Source organism: Pleurodeles waltl, chromosome 5 (genome assembly GCF_031143425.1).
Source record: "Pleurodeles waltl isolate 20211129_DDA chromosome 5, aPleWal1.hap1.20221129, whole genome shotgun sequence".
Taxonomy (NCBI): Eukaryota; Metazoa; Chordata; class Amphibia; order Caudata; family Salamandridae; genus Pleurodeles; species Pleurodeles waltl.
In genome coordinates, this window is record NC_090444.1 from 1,545,274,871 (window position 1) to 1,545,289,062 (window position 14,192).

Below are 14,192 nucleotides of genomic sequence, written 5' to 3' on the forward strand. Positions count from 1 at the left end.
GGGGCCTGGCGGGGATGGGGGGCGTTGGGCCACTGGCAAGGAAAATGCTGACAAACTTGAACGTGGTATTTCTCCCTCCCTGTACGTGTCACATAGGTCCGCGCCCATGAGAAGATCGGGATTTGGCGTGCCATCGCCAAGGAAGTCCGGACCCTGGGGGTCCACCATCGACGGGGCACTCACTGCCGCAAGAGGTGGGAGGACATCCGCCGCGGGACCAAGAAGACCGCCGAGTCTCTGCTGGGGATGGCCTCCCAACGTAGGCGGGGTGCCTGCCGTCAACTGAGCCCCCTGATGTTCCGGATCCTGGCGGTGGCCTACCCTGATTTGGATGGGCGCGTGAGGGCAGCACAGCAGACACAAGGGGGTGAGTACAAGCATTATCTACTCTGTTGTCGCGCAGTGGAGGTGTCTGGGTGGGGGAGGAGGGCTGGGGGTCCCCCTAGGCCAGGGCGATATCTGTAGGCTGGGCACCCCCGTAAGCCCCTGTGTCCCCAGCCACCACCCTCAGTAGTTTGTCAGTACAGCCATCCCTGGGCCGTGTCATCCATGGGTGCAGTTGTCAACTCTAGGCGTGTAGGGCATGTTCCACGGAATGCGTAGCGGACCCCAAGTGCGCAACTTAGTGCAGGGGGCATCTGTGTCTGTCATGTCCGCTAACTGTACCGGAGATCCATGTACTCAATATCCCTTTATTTCTCTCTCCCCCCCCCTTTTTGTTTGTCTTTCTGTGCTTGTGTGCATCAGCATCATCAGGCGGAGGAGAAGTGGCATCGGGGCAGGAGGGAGCTGCATCTCACATGGCCCAGGAGGGCCATGCCACAGAGTCAGACTGGACCAGTGAGACGGAGGGCGAGGGGAGCTCCACGACGGGGACGACTGGACCCTGCAGCGACACGGACACGTCCTCGGAAGGGGGCTCCCTTGCGGGGGTGGCACCATCCGTGCCCCCCGCCATTACAGGTACAGCCGCCACCCAGCGCACCATCTCCGCCCTCCCAGCAGCCCCTCAGCGTTCGCCCCGTGCCCGCTCTGCCAGGAAGCCGGGCATCTCCTTCGCCCCAGGCACCTCAGGCCCTGCCCCTGTTACCCCCGCTGCCCTCAGTGAGGAGGTCATTGACCTCCTCCGAACGCTCATTGTTGGGCAGACTACCCTTTTGAATGCCATCCAGGGGGTGGAGAGGGAGGTTCATCGCAGCAATGCGTACCTGGAGGGCATTCATTCGGGTCAGGCTGCCCATCAGCGATCGTTCCAGGCTCTGGCCTCAGCACTGACGGCAGCCATTGTCCCTGTCTCCTGCCTCCCTCTACTAACTCCCTCCTCCCAGTCTCCTGTTCCTCTGCCTGTCCCACCCACACCATCAGACCAGCCTGCACACACCTCAACACCCAAGAGAAGCTCATCCAAACATAAGCACCACAGATCACGCAGACATTCACACACGCAACATTCCGATGCAGACATGCCAACAGTCACTACCACCTCTGTGACCCCCACCTCCTCGTCTCCCTCCTCCCTCCCTGTGACGTCTACACTCACACCTCCATTCACCTCACCATCAGCCAGTGTTTCCATCACCAGCACACCCTCCACTCCAGTCCGCACACGTGCAGTCACCACCCCCACTGCCATTTACACGTCCCCTGTGTCCTCTCCCACTGTGTCTGTCACCCCCTCTTCCACACCACACAAACGCAGCCACCCACCCACCCAACAGCCATCCACCTCACGACAGCCTATCCCTCCTGCACCTGCACCCAAAGACAGCAAACGTGACTCACCTACAACCACATCCTCTCCCTCCACTCCCATTCCCACTGTACCTACCACTCTCCATTGTCCCAAGAAGCTCTTCCTCGCCACTACTAACTTCTTTCCTGACCCTGAGCCCCCCCCTCCTTCTCGTCGGGGTAAGAAGAGCACCTCAGCCACCACCAGCCCTGCAGCCCCCTTGACAAGGGTGCAGGGGTATTGGAGCCCGCCAGCCCGCATGTCTGGATCTTCGCCCAGCAGCAAGGGGACAGCCAGCCCACCCCCTGGGAAGAGGAGCAGAAGGCGGAAGGGGCGCCGCAGGAGCCCGCCTTCTACATCCCCCCGGACACCACCCAGAGACAGTCACCAGCCACAGCTCCAAAGGGAGGAAAGGGCCACAAGCCCACGACTAAGGAGGGCAAGGGCAGCAAGTCGGAGAGGTCAGGCAGCAGGCCTGCTGCCCAGGAGGAGCCCACAACCCCCATAGCCGCTGCCCCGGGAGGAACCGGCACAGCTGCCCTGGGAGAGCCCACCACCCCCATAGCCGCTGCCCAGGGAGGACCCAGCCCAGCTGGCCAGGAGGGCCCCACCACCCACAGCCCAGGTGGGCATTGAAGGAGCACCATCCCCGCTGCCCAGGAGGGCACCACCAGGCAATGAGCAGTTGGCCATAGACCGGCCGCCGTCTCCAGAACCGCTGAACTGGGCCCCGCCGTCTCCAGAACCGCTGAACTGGGCCCCGCCGTCTCAAGCACCGCTCCGCTGGGCCCCGCCGTCTCAAGAACCGCTGAACTGGGCCCTTCAAGGCAAGGAGCGCTGGACTGGGCCCCGCCGTCTCCAGAACCGCTGAACTGGGCCCCGCCGTCTCAAGAACCGCTCCGCTGGGCCCCGCCGTCTCAAGAACCGCTGAACTGGGCCCTTCAAGGCAAGGAGCGCTGGACTGGGCCCCGCCGTCTCCAGAACCGCTGAACTGGGCCCCGCCGTCTCAAGCACCGCTCCGCTGGGCCCCGCCATCTCAAGAACCGCTGAACTGGGCCCTTCAAGGCAAGGAGCGCTGGACTGGGCCCCGCCGTCTCCAGAACCGCTGAACTGGGCCCGCCGTCTCAAGAACCGCTCCGCTGGGCCCCGCCGTCTCAAGAACCGCTGAACTGGGCCCTTCAAGGCAAGGAGCGCTGAACTGGGCCCCGCCGTCTCAAGAACCGCTGAACTGGGCCCCGCCGTCTCATGAACCGCTCCGCTGGGCCCCGCCGTCTCAAGAACCGCTGAACTGGGCCCTTCAAGGCAAGGAGCGCTGAACTGGGCCCCGCCGTCTCAAGAACCGCTGAACTGGGCCCCGCCGTCTCAAGAACCGCTCCGCTGGGCCCCGCCGTCTCAAGAACCGCTGAACTGGGCCCTTCAAGGCAAGGAGCGCTGAACTGGGCCCCGCCGTCTCAAGAACCACTGAACTGGGCCCTTCAAGGCAAGGAGCGCTGAACTGGGCCCCGCCGTCTCAAGAACCGCTGAACTGGGCCCTTCAAGGCAAGGAGCGCTGAACTGGGCCCTTCAAGGCAAGAACCGCTGGCCCTTTGGCAGACGTGGCAGGGCAGGATCTATCTCGGGCAGGGCTGCAGGATGTCCTCTGGCCAACTTGCCTCCTCCAGTGGCAGTGGGGTCTGTTATGGACTGTATGGACCGTGGCTTTGCACTCCCCAGGATGGCCCAGTGGGCAGGCCACCCACTGTATGGACTGTTTGGACTGTGGCTTTGCTCTCCCCAGGATGGCCCAGTGGGCAGGCCACCCACTGTATGGACTGTATGGACTGTGGCTTTGCTCTCCCCAGGATGGCCCAGTGGGCAGGCCACCCACTGTATGGACTGTTTGGACTGTGGCTTTGCTCTCCCCAGGATGGCCCAGTGGGCAGGCCACCCACTGTATGGACTGTTTGGACAGTGGCTTTGCTCTCCCCAGGATGGCCCAGTGGGCAGGCCACCCACTGTATGGACTGTTTGGACAGTGGCTTTGCTCTCCCCAGGATGGCCCAGTGGGCAGGCCACCCACTGTATGGACTGTATGGACAGTGGCTTTGCACTCCCCAGGATGGCCCAGTGGGCAGGCCACCCACTGTATGGACTGTATGGACTGTGGCTTTGCACTCCCCAGAATGGCCCAGTGGGCAGGCCACCCACTGTATGGACTGTGGCTTAGCACTCCCCAGGATGGCCCAGTGGTCATGGAGTCCCCTCGTGGATCTGGCGTCGTGTACTCAAGTGGCTGAGGTGCCCCCCCTTCCCTTCCCCCTGAGGTGCCTGTCCTATTTTCTTTCTGATGCCCCTGCAGTGTTCTCTCCGTGGAGTTCTTGTCGTGGGACTGGGCCTTGCCCCTTTGCACAGGACCCCTGTGATCCACGGACAGTGGTTGGACTACATTTAGTAGCTGTGTATATTTTGTACATAGTTTATTTATTTATTGGGATTACTGGTGTACATATTTCAATATATCTGCCCGTTTATGATCTCTTATTTTGGTCTTTGCATTATTTCGGAGGGGGGTGGTTTGTGGGTTGTGACAGTGATCTGTGGGAATGCATTGATGTGTGTGTTGTAGTGGGTGTGGGTGGGTGGGTGTGTGCCGGTAATCTTTTCCCTCCCCTGTGTCGTAGGTGCAGTACTCACCGATGTCTTCCGCGCCGCCGGGCGTGCTCCTGGTATATGAGCAGGTATAGGAGTGCGGGGATGACCTGCAACTCTGGTTCCATACTGCCGGAATCTCGCGTGGAGTGCGTAGAGGTGAGCGTTTTCCCGTTCGTAGTCTGTTTCCGCCGTGTTCTTATCGGCGGTGCTCCCGCCCCGGAAAAGGTGGCGGATTGGTGGGTCGTGATAGGGTGGGCAGTACATTGTCTGCCGCCTGGCTGTTGGCGGGGACCGCCGCGCTGTTTGTTTGTACCGCCGTGGCGGGCGGAGTGTTAATACGGCGGGCTGTGTTGGCGGTTCCCGCCAGGGTCAGAATTGCATATTTTAGACCGCCGGCCTGTTGGCGGCTTGGCCGCCGCTTTATCACCGACCGCCAGGGTCAGAATGAGGGCCTTAGTCTTTTTTTCGAAGATTTTCTTCAGCGGGATGAACCTGCCAGTCCAATCCGACCTCCTGGAGCCCTTCTCCGGATAAGCGATGCTGGAATCCTCGGTGGAGATTTTTACCTTCGGACTTAGTCGTTTTTTCGAGCTGAAAATCCTTCGACCGGGGTAAACCTGGATCTTGATCCGACGTCCATGGAGCCCTCCTCGGATACGCTGGCTGGGAGGTCCGGGTCAACTTTTTACCTTCGGACTTAGTCTCTTTTTCTGAGATTTTTCTTTACCGGGACGAACCAGAAAATCAGGCCGGGTCACGGTTGAGGCAAGCCGGCTAGAGTTGCCGCGGCGGGTCGGTCCCTCTATGGAGCTTTTTTTCAAAAGTTGTCCAAACTTCTCCAAACTTCTGGAGCTTCTCCCAGATGTCCTTTTAAGGTTCTTTTGGGGTCCACAGCTCACCCCAAGGGTCCAGAAGTTCTGAGATGGTCCTTGGGGGTGCAGACTACAACTCCGAGAATGCACCTGGTGCAAACTCCTTTTTGGCCACCGGAAAGTGGGCAGCTGGTCGCTTTCTTCAGGAGTCAGTGCAGGGGACTCTGGTTAGCAATTTTTCACCTGTAGCAAACAGGAAGTCCCTCCTTGAGCCAGTTGAAGCCAGGCAAAGTCCTTCTTGTGGTGAAGCCCAGGTGTGCAGCTGGTGCAGTCTTTCTGAGTGCAGGTTCCAGGTGCAGGCCAGGGGTCCAGCAGGGCAGTCCTTCGTCTTCTGTTGTTCTTCCTTGTTGGATGTGGTAGCGAACTGAGGTGTGAGTGCAGGTCTGCCACTTTTATCCTTGCTCCTTGGTGAAAAGCAGGGGGGTCCTGGTTCTCCAATCAGGTGCTGGGTCCTTCCCCCTGTGATGGCCACTTCCTGGGAAGTGTGGCAAAAATCAATCCCAGGAGGCAACATTCTCTAAAAATCCATCATGTCTGAATCTGATTTTTGGAGGTTACATCTGGCTGAGCCCACCCACTGGTGTGGCTAAAAATCATAAACACACCCCTCTCCTGCCCTCTCCTAATCTAATCAAGGGGGCACCTAGTTGTCTGGGGTTGCAGGATGTGGGGGTGTTGCTGGTTACTCCAAATGTCCTTCTCTGCCTTTGAAGACCAGTTTGGCAGCCCTCCCCCTTCCTGCCTCACCATCTGCTGGGGGGAGATTCCTTCCCACAGGCACATTCCTTTGTGTGAAGCCAGGCCACTTCACACCTCATCAAGGCAGCTTGGCCAAGCTGCTAAAGGCTGGCCAATCAGAGCACAGCAGCAAAAACAATGCAGGGCTGAAATTGGCAACTTTTTAGGTAAAGTTTAGAACTCTTTACCTGAACAAGTTATATTAAATCCAACAACTGGAAGTTGTGGCATTTATTACAACAATTAATTTGATACCAAACTCTTGGTATGCATAATTTAAGGAGACTTTAAAAATTAAAATAAAGTCTCCCCATTATAGCCTATGAAGGCCATTTACTACAATGAGGGAAAAACGAATTTGGCTGTTTTTACCTCACCAGGGCTTATAAAACTATTTTTATGAAGTTGCTGCATACAGTTACATGGCACCCAGCCCTAGGGGCACATAGGGCACACCTTAGGGGTGACTTATATGTAAAAATAAGGTAGTTTAAGACTTTGGAACTACTTTTAAATCCAAAGTCAAATTTGCATATAACTTTAATTTAAAAGCAGCCAGCAAGGCAGGCCTGCCTTTAAAATGACACTGGGCACCTCAGTAGTGCACCTATGGGTGCACTAACTATGCTGTGGTCCCTAAACCTACATGCCCTACCATATACTAGGGACTTGTAGGTAGGTTAACTTAGCCAATTATAATTAGCCTAATTTGCACATCCATTTTACACAGAGCACAGGCCCTGGGACTGGTTAGCAGTACCCAGGGCACCATCAGAGTCAGGAAAACACCAGCAAAAAGTGAAAAATGGGTGAAAAAAGTTAGGGGGCCTCTGCAATCAGCCCTGTTTTCTCACAGTAGACCTAGTGCCCGCGGCAGGAAACGCCCTAAAATGCAACATTGACACATCGTATTTGTCCACTGAAAACTGATGTGTATTTTTTGCAAAGTGCCTAGTTGTGGATTTTGGGCTCTAGCTCAAACAGCATCTAGAGAAACCTAGCAAACCTGCACATTTTTGTAAACTAGACAGGGGAATCCAGGTTGGGGTCACAGGTAAGACTATCACCAGGTTCTGTCACCCAGAATCCTTTACAAACCTCAAAATGTGTCTAAAATTCACATTTTCCTGACATTTTGGTGATGCAAAGTTCTGGAATCTGAGGGGAGCCACAAACTTACTAACACTCAGCATTCCCCCTAGTCTCCTGATAAAAATAGTACCTCGCTCGTGCGGGTAGGCCTCATGTCTGCGACAGGAAACGGCGCAACACATTGTGGATACAAAAAAATTATCTATCACAAAACAACGTGGTCCAGACTGGGTCCGGGTGATTTTCAGCCTGTAAATCACCGCTGACAATAATCCATAGACACCGAATATACCTACCTGATTGGTATTTCCATTCCCTCTCCGTATTCTACTTTATTACATTTACTAGAGAAGGGATTCTTTCCGAATAACTAAGTTACACAGATTAATATATATCTGACAATCACTTTGATCGCTTGTTCTTCAGTAACGAGCTTGACTGTGTTTGATTCTATTGTTTGTGTCAAATTCATTGTGTTTAATTTCTCTATTAGTAATGACCGCTTTCGGCATGCTACTTCCCAAGGGGCTCCCCATATAACAAGGGATGGTAAGCATACTGGCTTGTTATTCCACACGACTGGTTACTACACACTGTTGTGTCACAGGCGTTCTCTCTAATTTTTCTGTGTGTATTGATAAAATTATTTGTTTTCTAGGGCGACCGTAATTTTTTGACAAACAGTGAACTTCAATTTAAGTGACTGCATGTACTTGTTTGACAAATTAAATTGCGCAAACTTTCTGTAAATATAGACAGGAGACGTTTTGTTATCAATTGGTCCTGAAGAAGCGTCATAGGATCTTGTTAGACCACTGTACGCGAAACATGTTGACCATGTTCTAGGAGATCTGCGATAATTTTCCCAGCTCCAACACTAGGTAGAAAGTGGTTGAGCATTATTTCTCACATTACACTTTCCTTATGTTTTTAATCTTGGTCCCAGTCTTATCTTTCGATCTATTAAATGTATTTACTCCATTAGGACTGGGAACTAATTTTATGAGTCACTCTCCTGCTAGGAATAGTGCCTGACCATGATACTAGTGTCCTCCACTACGGCAGCCACCTATAAATATCTCCGACAAAGAGCCCCCTATACGGGGAGCCCGTCAGACATTGTAGGGCCGGTCTGACGAGGAGCTACCCGATGATGAAGCATGACATCCTCTTGGATGTGTGAGGGCTCTTTCTCCTGAACATTATTGTCCCCCTAGTTTATCATCATCTTTGGAACAGTGTACACTTGTTTTTGTATTTTGTGCAAGGGGGTAACCTGTGTTTCTGGTCCCGGGCTTGGCAGCCATCTAGGGAAACTTACCAAACCCAGTTATTTCTGAAAACTAGACACTCAGGAAGTCCAGAGAGGGGTGGCTTGCATAGATCTTTCAACGTTTTCTTCCCTAGAATTCCCTGCAAACCTCAAATGCAACAAAAAAAAATAAAAAAACAGATTTTCCTCACATTTATGTGTGGGATCACTGCACAGGAACAATTTTCCTACCACCCAGCGTTCCGTTCGGTCTCCAGATAAAAATGATAGCTCACTTGTGACGGTGGAGCATAATCGATAGAAGTCAATTGTCACTTATTCTTGTATGTAAACATTTATAACGTGCTCAATACCTCTACACAAGTATGGTGCACTAGGAGCACACACGTTTTGTCAACAGTTACACCCATTAGCTGGCCCCAGGCTGCACAAAATTAGGTGAACAAGTATTATTGTATTTCCTCCTCAATATGTAAACTAAAAAACAACAAGCACATTTATTGGATGATGTCACCAGTGATGTCATCAATGATGTAATTTGAGATGTCAGTGGTGTCCTAAATCAGGACGTAGAAGATGTCAGTGCAAGGTGGGGTCACAAGGTATAGTTAGCGCTGCTATCTGTAACTGCTGATTTCTGTTTTATTGGTTTTTTTTAGTTCAAAACGTTGATGTTGTCACTGAGAAATTCACCTAACAACATTACTTTAACCTTTTTTTTTTCTTTTTTTTTCAGTGAATAGATAGACAGAGCTGCAAAGATAGATAGACAGTTCAGGGAATTCAAAAAAACCACACAACATCTATTAATAGTATAATGGATAAATGTATAAGTAAGCAGGACACACAAGAGCATTGAAAACAAAGTAGAAAGGCATATAAGCGAGTCATACAGACTAAACTGATTTACAAATATAACTGTAGTCCTCAGTTAGAATACATACCATCCAGATATAAGGGACAGCAGCTACAAGTAGAGTTAATTGAAGATACCTTTATGGATAACAGTTTTAAACGGACACAATATGGTATGATGGGAAACAGAAGCAGCCAGAAAAACAAAGAACACTACACAAGGAATTTACAACTACATTAGCAAGGGCAGAAGCTAAAAGATGGAAAATGCCCTGCCTTCATCCTGTTATCACATAGGCTCTAAACACAAAGCTATCATTAAACTAATAATAAAGTAAAAACAAAAAACACTACCACAGAAGGGACTAGCTTCTGTGCGGATGTGTTCTTTCTGAAAGAGTAAAATGCAGTAACTTAAAGTTAAGTTAGTCAGTGGTTGAAGTAGTCTGGCCCACTGTCCCATGCGGTTTTCTGCAGTGAGTTGAAGCACAATGTGAGAGACCCAACAACAGACCAATGAATAAAGAGAGCTGTCCGAAATATCCTATAATGTTTGTAAAATTAAAAGGTCTTGGCTAATGCCAGACCTGAAAAGGAGGAGGGAGACACAGACCTCAATACGCAGAATGAAGTGGGACGCTCACCTAAGTTTTCCTCTTTGAATGGTGACCCGGTATAATCATTATTCCCATTTTTTTTAAATTAACCAAATGTTTTAAAAAACAAATCATGGTCATAATGGCATGCTTTTAGTTTGTGCCTGAAGACTGAAAGGGATAGGACACTGAAGATGAGGTATATGAGTTATGATGGAATAATGATCAACATGGCTTCACTAACTTCAGCCTCCCTCCCCGTTCAGTAGAAAATTCTATAACATATCTTGCCACCTGGACGCCTGCCCCCTTTATCTGCTAAAGTAAAAAAATAAAATATTTAAATACCCCAAGCAGTAGCTTACCACGCCCACAAACGGAGACCTGAGTGAGGCAGAGATCCAAGAAAGGTGGAGGAGAAAGCAAACTGCCAGTTGCCATTTCACCACATACTCTGGTCTTTGGAGACCTGGGCAAGGCGAGGGAAGACAGGACCCACCCCAATGGCGTCACACCACTGAACAATTTCAGCTTTGTACAGTTGTGACTTAGCAGTGAATAACCAAAATTTGATCCAGCATTTACATTAATGGCTTCTGATTGACACCATTTGTAACCTATTTATTGTCCATTAATATAGAGCCTGAAAGTGTCTCTTGTCTCACTCATGGCAACATCATCTATTTATGATATTGTCTTTTGAAACTGCTTCTATTTACAAACCATATGTTTAATTACTGTTGCACAGTGTAGCAATGTAATATCATCTATGATACTGTAGGATGCTTAACTTGGCTCAAGAGCCCAAACTGCCAATATCCTGTGTTCATAAACATTATTCCACTTACAAACACATTACAAAGCCAACAGAATATACTGTAATTTCCGAGCAATAAAGACCTTTTGGGCAAGACAGGTAACTTTGTTATGAGTTATATTACCTATTTATGCTACTTTTACATTGTATTGTTACATAGTAAATATACATTTGTATGATTTGAGAAGTTATCTTTATTTGGACATTCGGTTAATTTCTCAAGAAGTTCATCTGTACCTCACTTTTTCCTGTGTGCCTTGTAGTCTTGTAAGTCCACAGCTCAATCTAATTATCAAATGAAAGTCAGAGCCAACTTGCAGAACCTTGTTTTCATTTCAGTGACTTGCTTGGATCTTGTGAGAGGCTTGTTAAAGCACAGCAAGCCTTTATCTTCTCGTTTACACCTGCCTCTCTACCGACTTACACAGACTTCAAACCTTGTGCAACATTTGCAAGGGAGTTGGTCAACAACCTAACCCCAAAACAACCACAACTCCTTTAAATTTGGGAGATTACGATGCTGCTCACCAGTATACTTTAAATAAGATATGGAGTGAAAAAGCTGTAAAGAATGTGAACAGTTAATATCTTAGAACAGTCATCTTATCATTTATTATGTACAGTCACCCACATTGACCTGTAATTAAAATACAACCCCATAGTTCCAGAAGAAGAACCTGGAGCTTTGGGCTCCAGCTGCCATGGGTACGTATGAAAGCCACTGACAAAATCTACATTCTTGGTCGTAACTACTACTATAATTTTTATGTTCTTAAGGGAATTCGCTGGAGGATATAGTGATATTTCAATATAAAACAGAACAACTTGATTACATGGATGCTACAGGCTACTCAGGTTTTGTGCGAGTTAGTCATAGAAAAGTCTCTCTTTCAGGGTGTGTATAAAACATTGTTCTGTTCACTAGCTGAAGGAACCAGCAACAGCAATGGAAAAAGAAAAGAATACAGAACTATTTATCCACATGATTACCTCCGTAGCAAAAAGGGCCTGCTCCAGAGTAAGAAACAAAAAACACAAGGGCCCTGAAAAGCGTAGTCCCAATTGCAAAAAATGTAAAAAGTGTTTGGAAGAGAAATAGCTTCTTTTCCACATTATCTAGATAGGAATATAGAACATACTTGAGAAGGCCCTGTATTGTTGGGAAAATGCAGGAGGGTCACAAATGTGTAGTACCACTACATACTGCTGCATTTATGTAACATCTGTAAAAACAGTGTCAGCCCTTTTTTTCTATCACTGGGAGATAAAACAAAAACAACAAACAGGTCATCAATATAAATATTAATTCTGAACCAATGTATAATTTTCTTATGACCTACTTAGAAACACACAAATGTAAATTGATCACAAAGTCAGTAGCGCTGAAAACAACAACTAACACATTTAGAAACATACATACCTGCCTAATGGCCCAAGAGCCACAGTAAAATTACCACCAAGCGTAAGGTTACCACCTTTTGCAAAAGCAGAAACTGCTCTTTCTTGATTTAATATGATCACTAAATCAGACACCTGAAAGGAATAAAGAAGATAAGATTTAATGTGTGATTTTAATATCATCTTTCTTTTCTAGTCGCAGACAGCAACATAAAGTGAATATTATATTTGATTGACACTTCATTTGGAATCTGTTGATATATAGTGCAGAAACCACAGCTAAGGACTTAATTTGCACATAGGCACATTCAATCCAAGTAAAAGAGATAGTATGAAATTCCCATTCCCATGTCATACAGGACTGCCATAAGTACCGAAACTGTATTAATTTATTTTTCATTTTTCTACAGTGCAACTATACCCTCGAAGGCACAAGTGAGTTTTATAGGTAACAAAATCTGTTACAACACAAGAGTGAAGATATTAGAAGAGGGATACAAAAAGGAACAGAGAAATCCAAACAGGGAAGGTTATGGAATACAATCAGGTAAGGTACAGCCACAATAGATGGATTAGCAGCGTTTTGAAGGTGTTTAAATCTGAGTGAAACAATGCTTAAAGGACCTGTGAGGACAGGTGTTTGTGTGAGAAGTCCTTATTCCGAAGTCCCATCTGTCCTCCAAAAATGGTAAAAAGTGCAGCTGGAGAATGAGAAGTACCTAGGTGGAGGACCTTGTGAGTCCTTTTAAACAGATTAATTTTTTTACAGTGTCCTTATTTGGATGGGCAGACAAATAAGTTCATTTAGCACAACCAGGGAGTATTTGAATTTTCTGTTAAGAGAAGTAAACCAAACTGTGGTGTGTAAGACTGCCTTGGTGAGGGAGGTGCAGGATTGTGAGACTCCTGTAAGGACTGTGTTGCCATAGTCCAGGTGAGAGATGACCACAACATGGGCCACTGTTCTCAGCTTTTGAGGAGATATTTATCAGAGCATGGAGGGAAAAAAAGGACATGACTTGTACAGTACAGTGAATTAGATTCAGAGTATTGTCAATAATGAAACCTAAAGATTTTATAGATGAAGCGAGGGTCCAATGAAAGTCATCAAAAGAGTTCATTCAGAAGGGCACAGTTGACTCTGTTTCTTGGATGAAAAGCATAAACACTGACTTTTAGGGATCTGGTAGGACGAAGTTGCTTGACATCCATGCTTTCTTGAGGCAAGGTTTCTGTATAAGAATATAATTTAGACAAGTTTCTAAACAGAGTTGTGCTTCATCAGCAAACTGATGTATGCCACAATCAGTATCACATAAAGGTTCCAGGCAGAGGGTGAAAAATTGATCCTCAACTTCACAGTTCATATCAAAGGGTTGTTTTCCCCATCTTTACCAGGTTGCTGTGGTTGGCGAAGCAGGAGATGAACCAGTTCAGAAAAAGGACCATTCTTGTTCAAGTACCCTTAGCAGATGATAGACTATCCTGAATGCTGCTGAGAAATTCAGCAATACCAGGAATCAATGCTTTCTTCAATAATGTAGTAGATGACAACTACCTTCCAGGAACCTGTCTCTGTGCTGAATCCTCTTCTGAATCCAGGCTGATAAGCAGCTAAGAGGTTGGTAGTTGTGGACACATCTGTTAGCTGTGAAACCAGTGGTCCGACCTCCATATTATGATCGTGGTGAAGCCGCCACGGTCCGACCGCCGGCACTGCCAGTCAACAGCCTAGCAGTCTCGGTGGTCATAATCCGACAGGGCAGAGCTGCTTTACGAGTCCCTTTTACGCCAAACTTTGCATGGCAGTTGAACCGCCATGCAACGACTGGCGGAAAGAGGGGGGTCGGGAGACCCATGCACTTGGCATGGGCAGTGCAGGGGCCTCCATGGATGGCCCCATCGTGCTTTTCACTGCCCGAATTACAGGCACTGAAAAGCGCAACAGGCGCAGTCACACCGACGCACCGCAACATTGCTGCTGGCCCATTTCCTGCTGGGCCAGCGGGAAACTTGTAATTGGGCCTGTGGATGGACAGAAGCATAGGTGGTCATCCCAACGCAGGACTAAAGTAGTAATGAGCCCCTTGACCATTTTTTTTTATTGAGGAAGTGACCAATACAAATACAAGAATATCAAATCTGCATTATTGGAAAATCATTTTCTATGTACACTTCATCCAGGTAG

The 14,192-nt window shown here is 48.5% G+C and overlaps 1 protein-coding gene across 1 annotated transcript in view; it reads right to left on the reverse strand.

The window, feature by feature from the left end:
• Positions 1–14,192, reverse strand: part of SH3YL1 (SH3 and SYLF domain containing 1) — a 414,394-nt gene that overhangs the window by 253,857 nt on the left and 146,345 nt on the right. Inside the window, exon 5 of the mRNA XM_069235839.1 lies at positions 12,027–12,139. Within this exon, the coding sequence (XP_069091940.1) occupies positions 12,027–12,139 (113 nt within the window). The remainder of the gene's footprint in view (positions 1–12,026; positions 12,140–14,192) is intronic.